Source organism: Spermophilus citellus (genome assembly GCF_964194105.1).
Source record: "Spermophilus citellus genome assembly, chromosome: 9".
Classification (NCBI taxonomy): domain Eukaryota; kingdom Metazoa; phylum Chordata; class Mammalia; order Rodentia; family Sciuridae; genus Spermophilus; species Spermophilus citellus.
The window spans coordinates 7,410,857-7,428,133 of NC_138191.1; the positions used below are offsets into that span (position 1 = coordinate 7,410,857).

Genomic DNA, 17,277 nt, shown 5'->3' on the forward strand with positions numbered 1-17,277 from the left:
AGGCTGAGGCAGGAGGATCACAAGTCCAAAGCCAGCCTCAGCACAATTTAGCAAGGCTCTAAGCAACTTAGCAAGACTCTGTCTCTAAATAACATAAAACAGGCTGTGGATGTAGCTTGGCACTTGTACAAAAAAAAAAAAAAAAATTTCAGAAATGGTCGCTGGATCATTGGAAGGTCATTGGAACCTTGGTGAGAGCAGTTTGGGTCCTTTCCCTCACCACAAATCATCCTATCTGTCCTTAAGGAAGGCTGCTGATTGAAGGACCGACTGAGCTACGTATTTAACCCGGGGCTAGACTGTGGTAGGGTCCTGAAGGCCTAGAGGAGCCTGCCGTGGGCAAGGGCACCCTCTAGGATGTCTGGCAGGATGCCTGCCCACAGCCAGCACTCAGCAGAGGCTGCAGGGCAAACGCAGGTGAGCCCAACAACTTCCTTATAGGTTCGTTTCTGGCAAAGAACTCTCTACTTAAAAGAAGCCTTTCTCTAGGTAAATGAGGACATGTGCTTTCTGATTCAGGCCACCCTTGGAGAGTTGGGTCATTAGGTCCCTGTGGTCCTGGGGCCTGCTGTCCTCTCATTAAGCAGAACCTGGAGGTTGCAGATCAGTGGAGCTAGGAAAAAGAGTTTGGGGGCAGGGAGATCTTCTGATCTTCAGGCCTTTTCTGACCATCAACCTTTTTCACCCTGTTCCCAAATGTGAGACTACCACACAGAGGCACAGTTTGTCAGAGTGTGTGTGTCTGTGAAAGGATTCACCTCCAGAACAGCCCAAGCCCATTAAAGCTTGTAATCACAGCATGGCGAAGGGGCTGGGGCTAATTATCTTGAACCAGAAAACCTGGGGTCTAATCCCAGCTACATGACTGCTCTGGGCCCTGTTTGAAGTCACATCTTCTTTCTGAGCCTCAGCCATGTTGCCTGTGCAGGGAAGGGATGGGAGAGATGAGCTCTAGAGTTTTAATTAGTAACCAGCCCTATGAGGCTGTGATACTTTCCTTGAAGGAAGGGACTTGCGGTGGGGGTGTTTGCAGGGATGGGGGACAGGAAGGGGAATAGACCTCTGGTGTCTGTGTCTCAGCACCATCAGGGCATAGCACTAACATAGGCCACCTGAGCTGTCACTCAATTCCCTGGGAGTGGAGGGCGGTACCCCGTTGTCTGGTAACCCTGGGGGCTCCGAGCTTAGAGCTAGGGGAAGTAACCCAAGCCAGAGGAACCATTCCAGAAAGCCAGCTGCAGAGAGAAACCCAACAGGTAAGGCGTTCTGCAGCAGGGCACCCAGACTGGGTGGGGATGGCCAGGAACACCCCAGGGTCGAGGATCTTGGAAAGTCAGGAGGTCTGGGTCTGTTTTTGTTTGTTTTTGATATTGGAGATTGAACTCTTTGGTACTGGAGATTGATGCTTTACCCCCACGCTATTTCCTTAGTCCTTTTAATTCTGAGACAGGGTCTTAACTAAGTTTCTGGGTCTGGCCTCGAACTTCCAATATTCCTGCCTCAGCCTCCTGAGGTCCTGGAATTACAGGCTTGTGCCACTGCGCCCAGCCAAAGAGACTGTATTTAAAAAGAGAACGCCTCACTTCTGCCAGCCCTTCCTAAAAAAAGATGGAGACAGGGGAGAAAATAGGAGGGGCCAAGAGCCCAACACCTGGGTCTTTTCCACTCCTTTTCCTGTGTCCTAGGAAAGAGTTCAGGAATGGGCTTTGCATTTGTTTCAACAGGAAAAATACTAATAGGATACACATGTGGATGAGATGAATGTATTGGGGTTGAAGAGAACTCTGGGGACTAGAGCAGGATATTGGGGGACAGAAACCGACAAGCAGGTAGAAGGCAGAGACAGGGAGAGAGAAGCCCCCCCTGAGGAAGGGAGGATGTAGGAGATCTGGAGACAGAATTGCTCTTCTGGAGGTTGGCTCCTTGCCCATTCAGTAGCCTGTTCAGCTTTGGGCCCCCAATGCCTCTTATGGCTCCTGACCACAACAGGAGCTCACTGACCTCAACTACATCTTGGATTCGACAGCAGGAGCCTAGATTATGACTGGGCAAGTGTATGTGCAGGTATAGTGTGACGAGGTGTCGGAGCAGGGGTCCTGTGTTTCTTGTTCTTTCTTTGTTCATTCCATAAACTTTAAAAGTTTTTTTTGCATAAACTGTTTTTTTTTTTTTTTTTTTGGTGGTGGGGAGTACCAGGGATTGAACTCAGGGGCACCTGACCACTGGGCCACATCCCAAGCCCCATTTTGAATTTTATTTAGAGACAGGGTCTCCCTGAGTTGCTTAGCACCTGACCTTTGCTGAGGCTGGCTTTGAACTCGAGATCCTCCTGTCTCAGCCTCCTGAGCCGCTGGGATTACAGGCGGGCACCACTGTGCCTGGCTTGCATAAACTTTTTTATTGTGGTAAAGTAGATATAATATAAAATTTGTTTTAACCTTAAAAAATTTTTTTGTGTGTGTGTTGGGGATTGAACCCAGGGCCTTATGCATGCTAGGCAAGTACCCTGCCACTAGCTACACCCCCATTTTCATTAAAAGAAAATTTTGAGGCCAGAAGAGGTGGCAGTACTAGGTATTGAACCCAATGGTGCTCTATCACTGAGCTATGACCCTAACCCCTTTTTATTATTATTTTGAGACAGGATCTCACTAAATTTCCCAGGCTGGCCTCCAACTTGTAATGCTCTTGCCTCAGCCTCCCAAGTAGCTGGGATTACCGACTTGCACCTCTATGCCCAGTTATTCTCACCATTTTTTTTCCTTATCTTTTTTTCTTTTTTCCTTGATAAGTTGCTAAGTCTGGCCTTGAACTTGCTGTCCTCCTGCCTCAGCCTCCTGAGCTACTGGGATTACAGGCTTTTATGTGTCCACTTTGGTGGCACTGAGTACACTCACACTATATACCCATCACCAGCAGCCGTCCCTAGATCTCATTCATTAAGTTTATTAAGAATCTATTCTGTGCCTTCAAGTTGCTCCAAATCTAATGAGAGAGACAGACAAGAAAGTTAGCATCTCCAAACCAGTGAAATAAATACCGTAAAAGACACAGGCATAAGGGGCTGTAGGACCACATAAGTCTCCAGTCGGTGGCAGGGAAGGGGACTTTCTGAAAGAAAAAATAAGAATCCTGAGAGCTGAAGGAGAGCTAAGAACAAGACCTCAGAATCGGTGTCAATCTGCAGCACAATGGGACAGATGACATGAGGTGAGATGTCAGAGGGAGACCCTGGAACCTGTGGGTTCCCCTGGACAGGGGCAGAGTTGGATTGCCCTTTAGGGATCCTGTTGGGGAAGCCAGGGTGGATGTACTGACCCTCTGTTCCCCACTGTCAGCCCAATGTCTCCCCCCAGTCCTGAGGATATCCCCCAGGAGCCAGAGCCCTCGAGTGACAAGAAGAAAAGAAAGTGGCTACAGCAAGAGCCCATTATCCAGGCCCTCACCAGGGCTGGCCACCGGGCTCTGCAAGCCGGTCAGAACCACGAGGCCTTGAGCAGCTTCCAGAAGGCTTTCCTCCTGGCCTGTGAGGCCCCACGAACCAGAAACACCCCTGTGCTTCGGGCCTGTGCCCTCAACCTGGGGGCTGCCTATGTGGAGACTGGGGACCCAGCCAGAGGCCTTGAGCTGCTCCTTGGAGCCCAACCTGAGGAGAAGGCACAGGGCACGTGTCATGGTGACCAGTGTTTCAACGTGGCTTTGGCTTACCATGCCCTGGGTGACCTGCCACAAGCCTTGAACTGGTACCACAAGGCCCTGAGTCATTACCAGCCACAGGGTGACCAGGGGGAAGCCCAAGCAAAGATGGGAGCCTGCTACCAAGCCCTGGGACAGCCCGCGAGAGCAGCCCAGTGCCTGAAGGAAGCAAGCCAAGCCTACGCCAAAGCAGGCCAGCCTCGGGCTGCAGCCCTGGCACTGGGGGCTGCGGCGGGGTGTATGCTCAAGAGTGGGCGGCACGGGGTGGGCGAGGTGGTGCAGGCGCTGGAGGGGAGCCGGAGGCTGGCCAAGAGGAGCACCAAGCAGGGGCTGCTGGGTGAGGCCTTGGGGAGGGAAGATGTGGGGTCTGGGGCAACACCAAGCTGATGCTACTGTGAGGTCGGGGAAGGGGCTAGTGGACGGTCGTACCTGCAGGCCCTAGACGTGACTGCTCTGTCTGTGTCCTCCAGGACAGCTCTATAACGATCTAGGCCTGGGCTACTCCCAGCTCCAGCTGTTCCCTCTGGCCGTGGAGACCTTCCTCCAGGCCCTGTCCCTGTGCCAGAGGCCAGGAGAGCAGGCCACTGTGCTAAGGAACCTGGGGATGGCCCACAATGCCCTTGGCAACTATCAGGAAGCCCAGCAGTTTCACCAGAAGGCTGCTGACCTCCATGGTGAGTGCAGGGGCTGGGGAATGAGACTGGGGCTCAAGGAGTAAGGGGGGGGCTTCAGTGGGGCCCAGGACTCAAGGTAGATGACCTTTGCAAGGTCGTTGGGCCTGGAAGCCGAGAGTGAGGAGGAGAGGGCTGAGAGTACAGGAAATGGGATAGCCAGATGGGACAGAGGGTTGCGGCCCCAGGAGCTGGGGCCCCATGTTGCAAAGGCAGCGATGGACACAGGGAAGGGCACTGGTTGGGATAAGAGGCCCGGGGCGGAGCCCAGCCCTTCCTCTGACTGAGTGTGTGAGCTCTCCTTCTGAGCTTCCGTTTCCACCCATATAAAATGGAGCTATTAAGGTCTGCTTTGCCAGGCAAGGAGGTTCATGCCTGTAATCCCAGCCAGTCAGAGGCTGAGACAGGAGGACTACAAGTTCAAGGCCAGCCTGGGCCACTTAGTGTGACCCTGTCTTAAAATAAAAAATAAAAAGGACTGGGGAATGCAGCTCAGTGACAAAGTACTTCTGGGTTCCCTCCTCGATACCTAAAAGTAAAAAATTTAAATTAAGGTTTTTTTTTTTTTTTTTTTTTTTTTTTTTTTAAAGAGAGCGTGAGAGAGGAGAGAGAGAGAGAGAGAGAGAGAATTTTTAATATTTATTTTTTAGTTCTCGGCGGACACAACATCTTTGTTGGTATGTGGTGCTGAGGATCGAACCCGGGCCGCACGCATGCCAGGCGAGCGCGCTATCGCTTGAGCCACATCCCCAGCCCCTTAAATTAAGTTTAAAGGGCTGGGGATGTGACTCAGTGGTAAAGAGCCCCTGGGTTCAATCCCCAGGACTACAAAAAAAAAAAAAACAAAAAAACAAAAACCCAAACCAACCAAAACATGTGCCTTGCCTACCTCACGAGGTTGGTGCATGGTAAAACAAGCCAGGGTGGGCAACGGGGTCAGAGCTCAGGACAGAAAAGCTGGCACAGAGAGTTCAGGTCTCTGTGGTGCACCTGGAGCTGGGCCGGGGCTGGGCGCGGCATCCCTGGGCACCCTTCCCTACTTGCTGGGAGGCAGGGTCCTGATGCCCCGGCAACCAAAGTCCCCTCTGAGGACGGGCTGCGATCTATCATCAGGCTCTTTGGGGCAGCGGTGGGAGCAGGGACGAAGCTTTGGCAGCCTGGCATTTGCCCTGAGCCAGCTGGGGGACCACAGGGCTGCCAGGGACAACTATCTGCATGCCCTGCTGGCTGCCCAGGATGCTGGTAAGAGTTGAGGGGGGAGCCATGACTTGGGTGGGGTACCCCCAAACTGAGGATCCTTGGGGCTATGGGGAGGGAGGCAGACGGGGGATCTAGGGGTGGGGAGTACCTCTGGAGTGGACAATACACGGGATGGGACAGGATGAGAGAACCTTTCAGACTCTCTTTCCCAGGGGACACGAAGGGGCAGTGGCAGGCCTACGAGGGTCTTGGGGCTGCTGCAGCCAGACTGGGACAATATGACCAGGCTTTGAAGTACTATAAGGAAGCGCTGATACAGTGTCAGGTGAGGTCCTCTTCCCCACTGTCCCTCCAAGAAGCCCTCCCAGGTGACACTCCTGCCTTTACTCCTTCTCCTTTACTCACTCATTCTCAAACACACTGGAGCTGAGTGTGATGGTGCACACTGCTCCGGAGGCTGAGGCAGGAGGATCCTGAGTTCAGAGCCAGCCTCAGCAACTTGGTGAGGCCCTAAGCAACTTTGCGAGACTCTGTCTCTAATAAAATATAAAAAGGGATGGGGATGTGGCTCTGTTCAATCCCCAGTATCAAAACAAATCAAAAAAAAAAAAAAAAGAAGAAGAAGAAGAAGAAGAAGAAAGAGAAAGAAAGAAAGAAAAGAAAAGGAATAAAGAAAAGAAAACATACACTGGAGGCTGGGATTGTAGCTCAGGAGTAGGGTGCTTGCCTAACGCATCTGAGGCCCTGGGTTCCATCCTCAGCACCACATAAAAATAAATAAAATAAAGGTATTCTGTCTATCTACAACTAAAAAAAATTTAAAAAAGGAAACCATACACTGGACACATTGAGTGCTGGGTCCCGTATACTACTGGGAGGAAGAGGCATTCTCTGTCCACTGAGCGGTCAGTGTCAGGACACTGGGAAAGGCACAGGGCTGGGGTTGAGGAGGGGAGATAAAGCCCCTTTCCCTCCCCTCTTTCCTATTTCTTTCTCACCCAGTTCCCTGAGAACTACAAAGTCCAGGCCTTTCCTTTCCCTCACTATCTCCCTCTTTCCAGAAGGAGCCAGATTCTGTGCGGGAACGGCTGGTGGCCAAGCTGGCAGATGCCATGAAGACCCACTTGGCCCAGGTGGGGCTGGTCCAGGTTCACCCATCGGTGAGATATGACACCTGAAACACGAAGCAGGGGAGGAGGGAGAGGTTGCCTGGAGAAGGGGCAGTGAGCAGGGTTGATGTTCTCAGGGATGCTGAGCTTGACTGCTCATCTGTGTCATCTGGGTTGGCGTGTGGGATGTATATCACTTTCTCAGTGGCTGGGAGGTGGGCAGGGATTGTGGCACACATCCAGCACAAGAGCTGCTCCAGGAGCCGGGAGCTGTAGTGCACTCCTGTAATCCCCAGTGATTTGGGAGACCTGAGGCAGGAGGATTGCAAGTTGGAGGTCAGCCTCTGCAATTTAGCAAGGCCCTAAGCCACTTAGTGAGACCCTGTCTCCAAAATAAAAAATAAAAAGGGCAGTAGGGGTAGCCCAGTGGTAAAGTGCCCCTGAGGTCAATCCCCAGTACCAAAAAAGAAAGCAAAACAAGGGCTGCTCCAGGGCTTTGGTTGGTTGGTAGCAGCAAGCCCATTGGGTGCAAGTAAATGAGTTCAAGCAAGGATACCAAGCCATTTGTGAAGGGTTGAAAGGTGTAAATCTTTAGCTGCAGTTCCCTAAATGGCCACAGGATGGGGATGTTGGTTTGAGGAAATCTTACTGGAGAGTCTCCAGATTGGGGGAGGGATATGCAAAAATAAGAGGATGTGGGGAGAAAAGGAACACTTTTATACTGTTAGTGGGGATCAGTTCAACCACTATGGGAATCAGTATGGGATTTCCTCAAATAACTAGGAATGGAACCACTAAATGACCCAGCTACACCATTCCTTGGTATTTATCCTAAAGAATTAAAGTCAGCATACCCTGGTGATCCATGCATACCCACATTTATAGCAGCACAATTCACAATAGCCAAATTATGGAACCAGCCTAGGTGTCTGTCAATGGATGACCGGATAAAGAAAATGTGGGATATAAATACAGTAGAGTTTTATTCAGCCATAAAGAAGAATGAAATTATATTATTTGCAGGAAAATAGAGGAACTTGAGAGCATTGTGTTAAGTGAAATAAGCCAAACTCAGAAGGTCAAGGGTCATATGTGTTCTCTCATATGTAGAAGTTATGGAAAAAAAGGGAGGAAAAGTGTTGTATGTGGGGGGGCGAATCTCCTGGAAATAGAAGGGGGACCAGTAGACTGGAGGAAAGGGACCAGAATGGGGCTGGGGAGATACTAGGGAACACTGGGCCAAATTGTATTGTTATATTGTGTGTGTGTGTGTGTGTGTGTGTGTGCACGCGCGCGCGCGCAAATATGTAATAATGAATCCCACTATTTTGTATAATTATAATGCACCAGTAAGAAAATATGGGAAAAATGAAAATAGTTCTGAAAAAAATATTAGCCTGGCTCAGGCAGGAGATTGGATTTGTGGTCAGAAGACCTGGGCCCCACCTGAAATCTGCCACTAACTCTGTGGTTATGCTAGGTGAGGCCCTAGGCAGGATGGGGCGGTAGTCAGGCTCTGGCCAGGTCCATGAGCCTGAGTTCTAACTTGAAAATTGTTACTGGGGACCTTAATGGAATAAAGAACTTTATCCTGGAATTTTATTCCCAGTAATGGGGGCACACCTGGGGTGTCTCTATTAGGTGAGACCGTCTCTCTGGGGCCATGATGTCTCCCTGCAGGCAGGTGAAGGGAACACACACTCACTTACGCATATGCAGTGGGGAGGGGTTTTTCTTAAATCAATTCTTTGGACTCCTCTTTCTTCCCAGACCCCAGCACCAGGAAGACCCCAGGCTCCAGGCAGGGTCAGCCAAGTGGCAGGGACCTCAACCAGGGTACAAAGCAGTACAGCAGATGCCCAGCACAGGTGAGGCAGCTTGGGTCAGAGACTGGGTGTTGGGAGGTGTGGCAGGGGTGGGACCTCCTCTGCCCCTCCACACCTGGGTCACCTGCCCCTGCAGACCTTTTGGTAGATGGGAAGATAAAGAATTTGAGGAGCGCCAGGAGGAGAAAGGAGAGGAGGGATCCGTGAATGTTCCCACATCTGTGTCCCAGAAACTAGAGGGTGAGTCAAGGGGTGGTTCCCGTCTCACCTCAGCTGGTGCTCTCTCCTTACTTTCCTGGTCCTCCCGCCCTCCGTCTGTCCTTGAGTCACCCAGATCCAGCTCTCCAGATTGCCAACCCCTGGAAGAGTCCTCCCCACACTTCTGCCTCCCTCTCAAGGCCCTGGCCTGTTCCTCGACACCTCAGCTCCACCCCAACCCTAGCCCTTTCCAGATTGGCCTCTCCCTCCATGCTTCAGGCTTTCCTAACCTCTAGAAGTTTACATCTCAGAGCACCAAGGTTTGTTGAGAGCTTGCTACCTTCCAGGTACTAGGCTGGGTGTTTTTCTGACCCCAGCTTAATCTTCACTAGAATGTTCCTCAAAGGCTCCCAACTCTGGGAGCCAAGTTCCTTGTTAGTTGCTGAGCTCCTTCCAAGCACAGCAAATTGTACTGACTACTAGCTTTTAAGTTGGCCCATGTGCCCCTATAGAGAGAGGGCATAGTCTTTTTTTTTTTTTTTAATCTGGGATTGAACCTAGGGGTGCTTTACTACTAAGCCATATCCCCAGCCCCTTTACTTTAATATTTTTCTTAGTTGTAGTCAGACACAATACCTTTATTTTATTTATTTATTTTTATGTGGTGCTGAGGATCGAACCCAGCGCCTTGCACGTGCTAGGCGAGTGCTCTACCTCTGAGCCACAACCCCAGCCCAGCTTTTTTTTTTTTTTTTTTTTTGAGACAGGGTCTTGCTAAGTTGCTGAGGGCCTTGCTAAGTTGCTGAGGCTGGCTTTGAACTTGCCATCTTCCTGTCTTGGCCTCCCAAACTGCTGGGATTATAAGCATGTGCCACCACACCGGCTTCTTCTTCTCCTTCTCCTCCTCCTTCCTCCTCCTTCTTTCTTCTTTCTTTCTTTCTTTTTTTTTTTTTTTGTACTGAGGATTACCCAAGCGTATTCTACCACTGAGCTACATCTCCATCCCCAGCACCCCCCTTTTTAAATTTTTATTTTTATTTTTGAGACAGGGTTGCACTAAGTTGCTCAATCTGGCCTCAAATTTGCAAACTTCTTGCCTCAGCCTCCCAAGTCACTAGGATTACAGACATGCCCAGCTGAGGGCACAGTCTATGGTACACCCTCCCTGTACCAGGACCAATGCATTTTCTGACACCCACCCTCCTTGTTCCTCCCCCAGAGCTTTCTCTTTCCCACCATGATGTTCCTTGGTGTGAAGAGGCTTGTGGTGAATGTTTGACCCTCTCCATTCTAGGTCCAAGACCCAGGACCCATCTTCCATTTGGAGGTTTGGGTGCCCCTAGAGAGTACTCTGGTATCCTGATACCCAATGGCTCCCAAGCCAATAGGTGAGTCCTGGAGGAGGGGAGAAGAATGGATGAAGGAAGCAGAAGATGTGTGTGGCTTGGGATGATATTTGATGGAACATGACCACTGTCATAGTTGGGAAAAGAAATGATCTGGTGCCTGGGATATGGGGCCCTGAATGTTTGTCTTACTTCAGCAGTTTGAACAACCCTCACCCAGCTCTGGAGCCCAGGGTCTCCCTGCCTCCTGCATGGCCTGACTATGGGACTCAGAGAGAGAGAGAGAGCGGGGGGGGGGGGGGGGGGAGAGGGAGAGGGAGATATCTCTCTCTACAGAAGTGGGGAACATGAAGTTTAAGCCTTCTGCTTCCTCCCCTGGAGCCCACCAGTGGAGGCCAGTGAGGGCCTAGGGAGCTGGAGCCAGGGCAGGCCCCCTGCTCTTCTCCCTCGCTGATCCCACTGGCCAACCCCTCCTTCCCTCCTTCAGGTCAGCCAGGCGGCCCAGGGAAGCCCTCCACAAGAACCCTCAGAGGAGAGTCACCCAGTCTGGCTTCTGCATAATCATGTGACCTGCACCCTGCTCGCTGCAGCCCTCACCTCTGCAGGACTCCTCAACACACACACTTCATAGACTTCTGGGAACTGAGCCTCTTCCCAAATGATTGAACCCTGTATGGAAATAGAACAACACAGTCACTGAGTGGACTCCTGAGCAGGTGGGCTAAGGGCTCTGCAGTCCCAGTTCCAAGAGATTCTCTTTGCTCCTAACTGGACTCAAGAGGCAAAAGAAAAAGAAAATGGATAGTGAACTCCTACCCTGCTTTTTTTTTCTCTCTTTTTTTTCCTTCTGAGTCTAGACCTCATGATTGCTAAAGCCCTTGCCAGTTCTAAAAACTATGACTTCTTGCTAGGTACAGCAGCACATGCCTGTAATCCCAGAGACTTGGGAGGTTGAGGCAAGAAGATAACAAGTTCAAGGCCAGCCTGGGTAACATGGTGAAACTGTCTCAATATAGAAACTAAAAAGGGCTGTGGATATAGCTCAGTGGTAAAGCACCCATGGGCTCAACACAGGAACAATCAACCACTAAAACTCTGACTTCTTGGTCAGGTGGTTTTGAAGTCACTGACTTTCTGCAGACCTTCTTTTCTCAGATGGGAAATGGAGATGTAATGCTACAGAAGACCTTACACTAACCGACCAGACCTCTGTTCACTGCTTTCTCAGGCCCACAGCCTGTAGGACAAGGCCAGCTGCTAGCCAGGGCAATAGCAATGACACTATTTATTTGGGGTCATTGGGGATTGAACTCAGGGACATTTGACCACTGAGCCACATCCCCAGCCCTATTTTGTATTTTATTTAGAGACAGGGTCTCACTGAGTTGCTTAGCGCCTCCTGGTTGCTGAGGCTGGCTCTGATCTTGTGATCCTCCTGCCTCAGCCTCCTGAGCCACTAGGGTTGCAGGTGTGTGCCACTGTGCCCGGCTAGCAATGACATTATTAACATTTATTGAGTACTTAGCACATGTCCCATATACTAAGTGCTTTACTAGTGTTTTCTCCTTACAACAAAATTTATGAGGTGCTATTATTATCCCCTTTCACGGATAGGAAAAAGAAATCTCAGAGGGGAATTTCCAGGTCACACAAGCCATATGTGGAGAAGGCAGGATTCAAACTTAGGTGCTTGCTGTCTGGTGTGATTTATTTTATTTATTTGTTTATTTATGCATGCAGTACTAGGGATTGGGACTGTACATCCTAGGTAAGCGCTCTACCACTGAGCCACATCCTCAGCCAGTGATTTATTCCAATGTGCTCATGATGGTTGTTTTATTATAATATATAACTTAGTTAAATATTGTATAAATTGATGAACTAAGTGTGAAAACAAGCAGTGTTTCTACAAAAACTAAGTAGGATCCTTAAAAGACCTGATTAAGGTGAGTCACTTTTAAAAGCTGCTGTTGAATTAGACTTGAACAAGGAAATTATTACAAATTGGGAGGAAATCACAAGATTCTAGATGAATTCTGCAATTGGATTGCTTCAGACATGCCCATTAATTGACTCATTTTAAGGAAGAAAACTGGAAATTGCAGGTAATAAGTAATTGGTGAGGTTTATGTAAGAAAAAAGGGGGCCCTAACCTCAGAGAAAAGACTTGGGTCCCAGTTTGACAAGAAGCAAATGAATGTGTTTTGTGTTTTAAGCTGAAATGAGATAATTCAATCCTGATCATATTTGATAAGAGGGTGTAGGAGAGGCAAAATTTAACCTCTACTCTCCTTGGAGGCTCTGACTGTGCCTGAGAATTAAGTTGATGTAAAACAGATTAAAGAGAAACACATACAAATATATTTAATATAAATTTTGTGACACAGAATTAATAACAAAAGGAACAACTCAAAAAAGCAGCAAAACCTAAATGTTTTAGGTTGAAAAAAAGGAAGAAATTGTGGAAAATCAACTAAAATATATATGGAGGCTAAAGGAAGATACACTGTTGAATTTTAACAGAGTTTGTACAGAGTTCTTAACCTCTGTTCCCGGTCTTCAGGAATAAGAATATTTCTTTCCTCCTAGTACAGGGAGCATGTCTTTCACATGAGAATCTTATTTCTCGGGCTGGGGATGTGGCTCAAGTGGTAGCGCGCTCGCCTGGCATGTATGCAGCCCAGGTTCGATCCTCAGCACTACATACCAACAAAGATGTTGTGTCCGCCGAGAACTAAAAAATAATAAATATTTAAAAATTCTCTCTCTCTCCTCTTTCACTCTCTCTTTAAAAAAATATTAAAAAAAAGAATCTTATTTCTCTTGCTTTCAAGAAGGAAAGGAGGGCTGCAGGCAGTGATGCATGCCTGTAATCCCAGCAATGCCCTGTCTCAAAAAAAGGGGGGGGCGGGGATGTAGCTCAGTGGTAAAGCACCACTAGGTTCTATCCCTGGTACAAGAAGAAAAGGGGAGGTAGGAATGCCTTCTATTCTTACTGTTTTTCCAATGACTTTAATTCAAAATAATCCTTATGCCAAAGTGGCATATTTTGAGGTGGCATACTCTGTCACCCTTTGAGGCTTTTTGGTGTACCACGAACGAATTCACAGGGAGTACACTCCCCAGCTTCTTACCCATGCAGCACTGTTTGCATTCTCAAAAGTACTCGAATAGCAGGGTGTGGTGGTGCATGCCTGTAATCCCAGCAACTCAGGAGGCTGAGGTAGGAAGATCACAAGTTCAAAGCCCTGAGCAACTAAGAGAGACGCTACCCTGTCTCTAAAAAAAAAAAAAACGGGCTAGGAATATGGTTCAGAGGTTAAGTGCCCGTGGGTTCAATCCCCCCAAAAATAAAGTACTTGGATAGCCAATGTGCACCTGTAACACCAGCTACTCCGGAGGCTGAGACAAGAGGATTACAAAAGACCAACCTGGGCAATTCAGCAAGACCCTACCTGAAAATGAAATTAAGAAAAAATAAATAAATAAAGGGTTGAGGATATAAGCTCAGTGGTAGGGTATCCAGTATGTGCGAGGCCCAGGGTTCAATCCCTAGTATTGCAAATAGGTAAATAAAAGAACTTGCATAAAATTTATTCTCCTCAAGGTTCCTAATGGAACATCGCGTGACCTGGGACCCTCTGGTTTCAATGACATCTTTAACCTATTTAGGATTTATAGTAGACAAGTACGGCGTGATGTTCTGGTAGGAACCGAGGTGGGAACTAGCGTAGTGGAGGGGGTTCCTAGATTAGGTAAATATGAACATGAGCTTATTGTGTCGGGCATTCCCGAGGGCCCTCGCCTGGCTTTGGATGCAGGTCCTCCCTTCCCCGGTGTGTGTGTGCGGCCCCGCCACCAGGAGGCCCAAGTCCCCCCAGCAGGTCCAGCGGCCGCCGCGCTCACAGCCAGGCAGAGCTGGAGAATCGCGGGTCACTCCCCGAGGCCTCCAGTACGTCTACGAGTAGGAGACGAGTCCACGCTCTCGGGAAGGGCTGGGCTCCGGCGGTCACTGAAGGCGCACGGGAGTCCGGCCTCGGGCGGGGCGGACCCGAATCCCGCGGCCAAACCGCTTCCGGAGCCTGCGCGGCGGCCGGGCCTCTCCGGGTGGGAGGAGCGCCGCGCCTGCGCCGGAACTGGGCCGGGCCGGAGGCGCGCGCCTGCGAGCTGATGTCGGGGCTGCGGGCGCTGCTGGGCTTCGGGCTGCTGGTTGCCGGCTCACGCCTGCCTCGAGTCAGAAGTCAGGCCGGCGCCTGCCGCGCGGGCCCCACGTGGTGGGGAACGCAGCGGCTGAGCGTGGGTGGGCCCCGGGACCCAGAGGCCATGGCGAGCACCGCGGTAAAGTACCTGAGGTAGGCGAGGCCGGGGGCGGGCACGCGGTGGACGGCTGTCCTCGGGCCCGGCGCCTCGTGACACCCGAGGGCAGGATCTCAGGTTAGGGCTTCCCTCAGCCAGGAGGAGGCCCAGGCCGTGGACCAGGAGTTGTTCAACGAGTACCAGTTCAGCGTGGACCAACTTATGGAGCTGGCTGGGCTGAGCTGCGCTACAGCCATTGCCAAGGTCAGTGGCACAACCCGCGATCTCCGGGAGGAGCAAGGAGGTGTCACACTCCTGAGCATAAAGGATAGGAGCTGGCCCAACTGGTCTGTTACTGCCTGAAAACCCTTTGGCTCTGCCTTCAGGCATATCCCTCCTCGTCCATGGCCAGGAACCCCCCTACTGTCCTGGTCATCTGTGGCCCCGGCAATAACGGAGGAGATGGTTTGGTCTGCGCTAGACATCTCAAACTCTTTGTGAGTATGTGGGGAGGAGCCCTGGGGGAGGGCTTTAGGGTTCTGGGATCTGAAGTGAAATTGCCACTTCCCTTTGCATTTAGGGTTACCAGCCAACCATCTATTACCCCAAAAGGCCCAACAAACCACTCTTCACTGCACTGGTGACTCAGTGCCAGAAAATGGACATCCCTTTCCTTGGTGAAATGCCCCCAGAGGTAGGTGGCTTCATTCAATAGCCCATCTCCCCAGTAACCACTCCAGGCTCTGCTTTCTGCCCATTTCCAGGCGGAGCTCACTTACCCAGTCCCAGCACAGAAGATGCCTAAAGGATGCTATTTGAATAGAAGTGGTAGCCCCTCCTCCTCCACAAGGTGTTCTCATATGAGTCCCCAATGCCACCACTTTTACAGCTTTCTTCCCCAGTCCCTCTGTAGTCAGATCCTCTTCCCCTCGAATGCTGTAAACATGATTTGTCCCTCTTTGGCTGGAGTAACTGCCTCACTCTAAATCTTTTTGCAGATGCATGAGTTTTTTATTAGAAAAATTCTTAACACATTTTGCAGACAAGGATACAGAGTTGCAGTTAAGTGGTTTGCCAAAATCACAGAATTGAATCATGGCAGAGCTGAGACCAGAAATTGGGCCCTCCTGATTCTGTCCTGGGCTCTTCTGCACTGTAGCCTCTCCAGTGGCAAGCACTCAGAAAATGTGTGTGAACTCAGCTTGGCCTGAATCCGCGGCCATGCCCCCCCCCCCCCCCCCCCCCCGTTCTCTAGTATGCCCTTTGTTGGTGCACTCCTATAATCCCAGCACCTTGGGAGGCTGAGACAGGAGGATTTCGAGTTCAAAGCCAGACTCAGCAATGGTGAGGCACTAAGCAACTCAAGTGAGACCCTGTCTCTAAATAAAATACCAAATAGGGCTGGGGATGTGGCTCAGTGGCCAAGTGCCCTGAGTTCAATCCCTGGTACCACCCCCCCCCAAAAAAAAATTAAAATAAATAAACAAGCAGGGCATGGTGGCAAATGCCTGTAATTCCAGTGGCCTGGAATAATAAGGCAGGAGGATCCCAAGTTCAAAGCCAGCCTCAGCAATTTAGCAAGGGTCCTATGCAACTTGGTGAGACCCTGTCTCAAAAAATAAAAAAGGGACTGGGCCTGGGGCTCGCCTGGCATGTGTCAGGCACTGGGTTTGATCCTCAGCACCACATAAAAATAAATTGTGTCTACCTACAATTAAAAAAATATAAGTAAAAGGACTGGGGAATGTGGCTCAGTAGTTAAACGCCCCTGGTTTCAATCTCTGGTATAAATAAATAGGGCTGGAGAGGTAGCTCAATGTTAGAGCACCCCAAGGTTCAATTCCTAGTGCCAAGAAAAAAAAAAAAAGATGGCTTCAAGTGAGATAGTTTCTATGCCTCTGAGTGCTCTGTGGGTACAGAAGACAGCCCTCCCCAGTTAAGGCTCTCTGTGCAGCTGCTGGTCTGACATCCTTGCCTTTTCCTGCTCCACCACAGCCCATGATGATTGATGAGCTGTACGAGTTGGTGGTGGATGCCATCTTTGGCTTCAGCTTCAAGGGTGATGTTCGGGAGCCATTCCGCAGCATCCTGAGTGTCCTCAGTGGACTCACTGTGCCGATTGCCAGCATCGACATTCCCTCAGGTGCTGGGACCCAGAAGGTTGGGGGAATTGGGGCTCTACCCTCTGTCGCAAAGCAGGTACCTTGGAATCCTGATTGTTGAGCCAGAGCTCGGACCAGGTCTAAAATGACGAGTATAGAGGGGTTGAACACAGCTTTCCAGGTCCCACATTTTTTAGGGCTGAGGAGGAGTTCACATGCTGGCCCCATGAAGAAAACAAAGCCCAGAGGTATCTGGAGCTCCTATGGTGACAGTTCCTCCAGCAAGGACTGAAGGGGCATCCCAGTCCTTAAGACTAGGGTAAATCGGGCTGGGGCTGGAGCTCAGCGGTGGAGCACTAGCTAGCGTGTGCAAGGTCCTGGGTTTGATCCTCAGCACCACATAAAAATAAATAAAGGTATTGTGTCCAATTACAATTAAAAAAAAAAAAAGGCTAGGGTAAAGCGAAGTGAAGAAGGGGACTAGACCTATGGCCTCTTCCACACTTCTGAGCATCACCCTCTTTTCAGGATGGGATGTGGAGAAGGGAAACTCTGGAGGGATCCAGCCAGACTTGCTCATCTCTCTGACAGCACCTAAAAAGTCTGCTACCCAGTTCACTGGTCGCTACCATTACTTGGGAGGTCGTTTTGTACCACCTGCTCTGGAAAAGAAGTATCAGCTGAACCTGCCATCCTACCCGGACACTGAATGCGTCTACCGCCTGCAGTGAGGCAGGTGGGTGGGAATTCTCCTCAATAAAGACTCAGTGCCTTTCCCAGAACTGTTGTCCTGGGAGCTCTTCTGGATGTAACGATTAATGGGTGGTGGTATT

General features: G+C 50.1%; 2 protein-coding genes across 3 annotated transcripts; both read left to right on the forward strand.

Annotated features, from left to right (window-relative positions):
* Window positions 1–3,342: 3,342 nt before the first annotated feature.
* Window positions 3,343–10,704, forward strand: TTC24 (tetratricopeptide repeat domain 24; the record flags this gene model as incomplete). The annotated part of the gene is made up of 9 exons (XM_081308743.1): window positions 3,343–4,033; window positions 4,167–4,370; window positions 5,481–5,609; window positions 5,780–5,892; window positions 6,629–6,727; window positions 8,447–8,544; window positions 8,639–8,742; window positions 9,995–10,088; window positions 10,534–10,704. The coding sequence occupies 9 exons, from the start codon at window positions 3,343–3,345 to the stop codon at window positions 10,613–10,615; spliced, it is 1,614 nt and encodes a 537-aa protein (XP_081164869.1). The 3' UTR covers window positions 10,616–10,704.
* Window positions 10,705–14,135: 3,431 nt separating this feature from the next.
* Window positions 14,136–17,226, forward strand: NAXE (NAD(P)HX epimerase). Of its 2 annotated transcripts, none has more exons than XM_081308845.1 (6): window positions 14,136–14,398; window positions 14,498–14,606; window positions 14,729–14,839; window positions 14,923–15,036; window positions 16,338–16,541; window positions 16,973–17,226. In XM_081308845.1, exons 1-6 carry the CDS (start codon window positions 14,217–14,219, stop codon window positions 17,030–17,032), a joined length of 780 nt encoding a protein of 259 aa, XP_081164971.1. In that variant the 5' UTR covers window positions 14,136–14,216; the 3' UTR covers window positions 17,033–17,226. The 2 variants fall into 2 exon arrangements, with proteins under 2 accessions (XP_081164971.1, XP_081164970.1); XM_081308844.1 differs by having other exon boundaries at window positions 14,138–14,398; window positions 16,338–16,485.
* Window positions 17,227–17,277: the final 51 nt, after the last annotated feature.